General features: G+C 38.0%; 1 protein-coding gene across 1 annotated transcript; it reads left to right on the forward strand.

Annotated features, from left to right (window-relative positions):
• Window positions 1-329: 329 nt before the first annotated feature.
• Window positions 330-3805, forward strand: LOC133821753 (rust resistance kinase Lr10-like). Its single transcript, XM_062253897.1, has 4 exons — window positions 330-1192; window positions 2069-2107; window positions 2503-2538; window positions 2700-3805. The coding sequence occupies exons 1-4, from the start codon at window positions 451-453 to the stop codon at window positions 3803-3805; spliced, it is 1923 nt and encodes a 640-aa protein (XP_062109881.1). The 5' UTR covers window positions 330-450.

Consider the following 3805-nt stretch of genomic DNA (forward strand, 5'->3'; position numbering starts at 1 on the left):
GTCTCCGCCATCAACTTAGCCCATCACAATCTAACGGGAACTCTCCCTTCCAATCTCGCTTGTCTCTCTGAACTAACTTCCTTCAATCTCAAAGGCAACCGCTTCTCTGGGGCATTGCCTTCCTTCGCCAACCTTTCTTCGCTCCAAGAAATCTTCCTCGACAACAACAATTTCACGTCCGTACCCCCTTGTTGTTTCCAAGGACTCACCAGTTTGTTGACCTTGACTATGAATCATAATATCAATCTCGACCACTGGGTTTTTCCCATTGAGCTTACTGAATCTCCAAGCTTGGTTAAAATAAGTCTGGTCAGTTGTAACGTAAAGGGTCTCATACCAGACATCTTCGCTTTCCGTTGCTTCCCGAAATTGCATCGTTTGACTCTTTCTCACAATAATCTCTGTGGTGTTTTGCCTCCGAGCTTTGCTGAATCTGGGATTCAGTACCTCATGCTCGACACAAATAAATTAGTCGGTACAATCGGCGTTGTCTCGAATATGACCAAGTTGTCCCAAGTCTGGCTTTCCGGCAACAATTTCACCGGTCCAATCCCGGACCTGTCTAAACTAGACACCCTTTTCAACATCAATCTCCAGGATAACAAACTCACCGGTGTTGTTCCAAGGTCATTGATCTCGATTCCAAGCTTGCGAAATGTGTCTTTGGCGAACAATCTGTTGCAGGGTCCTCTGCCTTCGTTCCCTTACGTCGCCAACCCCAATCTTGGAGAAAATAGCTTTTGTATGGACACTCCAGGACCTTGTAATTGGCAAGTAGCGGTACTGCTTGAAGTTGCTGGAGACTTGGGATATCCTCTTTCGCTGGCTAGTTCTTGGCGAGGGAATGATGCGTGCGAAGGCTGGATTTCTGTTGGTTGCGATTTGCACAGAAACGTTGTGAATGTGACTTTTCAGAAACGGGGTTTCACTGGGAGGATCTCCCCTGCTTTTTCCAATCTTAAACTGTTGCAGAATTTGTGGTTGAATGACAATAACTTGACCGGTCCCATACCGGAGAGCTTAACACACTTGCATAGTCTTCAGCTTCTTAATGTTTCTTGTAACAATCTCAGTGGAACAATTCCTACGTTTCAATCGACAGTGAATTTAATTACTACTGGTAATCCACTATTGATTTCTAGCTTGGAACATAATGGGACTTCAACGAATGGTACTACTCCGGTTTCGCCTGGTATAAATCTTTGCATAATGTCACTGTATTTTGTGTTCTGTTCATATTGTTTTTTTTTTTTTAGTAAAAATGGTTTAGAGACAACAAAACAATTTCAGTGAGGATAATATTCTAGGCAAAGGAGGCTCTGGAGTTGTTTACAGGGAAGATTTGCTTTATTTAAAATTGGTGGGGTCTTCTGCAATGAATCCAAAGGGGTGAATTTACAAGCAGAGATTCAAGTCCTTGCACATGATACAATACCTTTTTCAAAGTTCTCCTAGATATTACTTTGTGCTTTGTCCCAACCCAAGATGAGTTCTGCAGATATAATTATGGTGATTAGTATATAGAACATGTGTATGGGTATATTCAACAATTTATAAGGGTACGAGATACTCCACTCATCACTAATTGGTTTTGAAACAGAACCTTATACTTCTTACCATGTACTCCATTATACTTTTAGACTACATTCACATTCTAACATGGTATCAAAAGCCAAAGAAAACTCTAACGAGTATGTATCTGATCCAAATCTAAAATTTGTGGAAAAAGAGAGCCAAAAGAGCCTATTGTGATTCGGGGATATTAAGCCAAAAAGAGCCAAAAGAGTCAATGAGCCATTTGCGATCGAGCTGTCCAATATTGGTGAGCTAAAATAGGCACTATCTTGAGGGGATGTTAGAGAAAATATCTCACATGAAAAGTGTGTGGGTATATTCAATAATTTATAAGAGTATGAGTTACTCCACTCATCACAAATTAATTTTGAGATGTAACCCTACACTTCTTATCATGCACAGTTATTTCGGCCATTTATTTTATCTAATTGTCCGAAGGAAGCCTATTTTGTTTAATGAATATTTGCTAATACTTCCACGATTTTATTTGTAGGAGGAGAGAGCAACAACGATCCGGTCAAAGCAGCAACAGGTAAGATTATCATTAGCCTAGTTTATACTGATTTAGATCTATCTAGCTTTCTCTTTTTTGTATTAAATTAAGTTACACAAACTCAAGTGAATTAAATTTAACTATGAAATCAATAACAGTTAAAATGCAGAAGAGAATTTTACTAAGTAAATAAGAGTTTACAAATTTTGCAGAATAATCTAGGTGCGTACTTACATATAATGGCATACAATTTTAAATGGATATACTTGAAAATGTCTGAAGTTGTGAGATTCTTTAATATTTGTGGCTGAGTGGGAGAAGAACGAGTAAGCCATTTCCTTTATGATTTTACTCAAATGTCATTTATATTGCAGCATTTTTTTTCTACTTATTTGAATGAATAGTGCTTTTACTGTACTTTGGTTATTTTGCAGGAAAAGGAAGAGAGTTCAAGGTTATTGCTGCAATAGGTAAAATTATTGTCAATCCCTGATTTTAAGTAATTAAGGTGAAAGATAATCTTTCTTCTATACAGTTCTATGGATAATTTACTTTAAACAAAATAAACATTTGTGTAATTTTTTTTAATATGATTTGAAGTTTAAGTTTGTCATTTTCTTCACTAATGCAGCTGCAATTGGGCTAGTCATGATAATGCTGCTTTTCTGCCTAAAGAAGTTTCCAATAAAAAAATTAATCTTCTTCTGGAAGAAGCAGAATCCTGCTCATCGAAACATTGAGACTTTTCTAAGGAACTGTGGGCCACTCCAAGTTAGAAGATATAGCTATTATGAGGTTAAGAAAATGACCAACTCCTTCAAAGAAAAATTAGGCCAAGGAGGTTTTGGTAGTGTCTACAAAGGAAAGTTACATGATGGCTCTCTTATTGCTGTGAAGGTGTTAAATGAATCAAAGACCACTAATGGAGAAGATTTCATCAATGAGGTGGCAACCATTAGCAGAACTTCTCATGTCAACATTGTCTCTTTGTTGGGTTTTTGTTTTGAGGGTGCAAAAAAAGCTCTCATTTATGAGTTCCTGGTTAATGGATCCCTTGAGAAGTTTGTTTTTGAAGATGATGCAACTGAAAATAATCATAAGTTGGATTGGGAAACACACTACCAGATTTCACTTGGCATTGCTAGGGGATTAGAGTACTTGCATCGCGGTTGCAACACAAGGATTTTGCATTTCGATATCAAGCCTCACAATATTCTTCTTGACGCAAAATATGTGCCCAAAATCTCAGATTTTGGCCTTGCTAAGATTTGCAGCAGACAAGAAAGCCTAAGCTCTATGTTGGGTCCAAGAGGGACTATTGGATACATTGCTCCTGAAATCTTTAGTAGAAACTTTGGAGTGATTTCGTACAAGTCTGATGTCTATAGTTATGGGATGATGGTCTTAGAAATAGTTGGTGGAAGACAAAATGTCAATGTCCAAGCTAATAATACTAGTGAAATATATTTTCCGCATTGGGTTTATAGACGACTCGAATTGGACGAAGAAGTTAGCCTGAAGAGAATTAGTGATGAAGAAGATAAAACAAAAGTGAAGAAGATGATAACTGTGAGCTTGTGGTGTGTGCAGGCTGACCCTGCAAACAGACCAACCATGAGCAAAGTGATAGAAATGTTGGAAGGGAGTGTTGATTCCTTGCAAGTACCACCCAGTCCTTTCTTGTCTTCTTGTTCAACTTCACTTCCTGCTGAGTGTTCTAACAGTGCATTTTTTTAG

Source organism: Humulus lupulus, chromosome 3, assembly GCF_963169125.1.
Source record: "Humulus lupulus chromosome 3, drHumLupu1.1, whole genome shotgun sequence".
Classification (NCBI taxonomy): domain Eukaryota; kingdom Viridiplantae; phylum Streptophyta; class Magnoliopsida; order Rosales; family Cannabaceae; genus Humulus; species Humulus lupulus.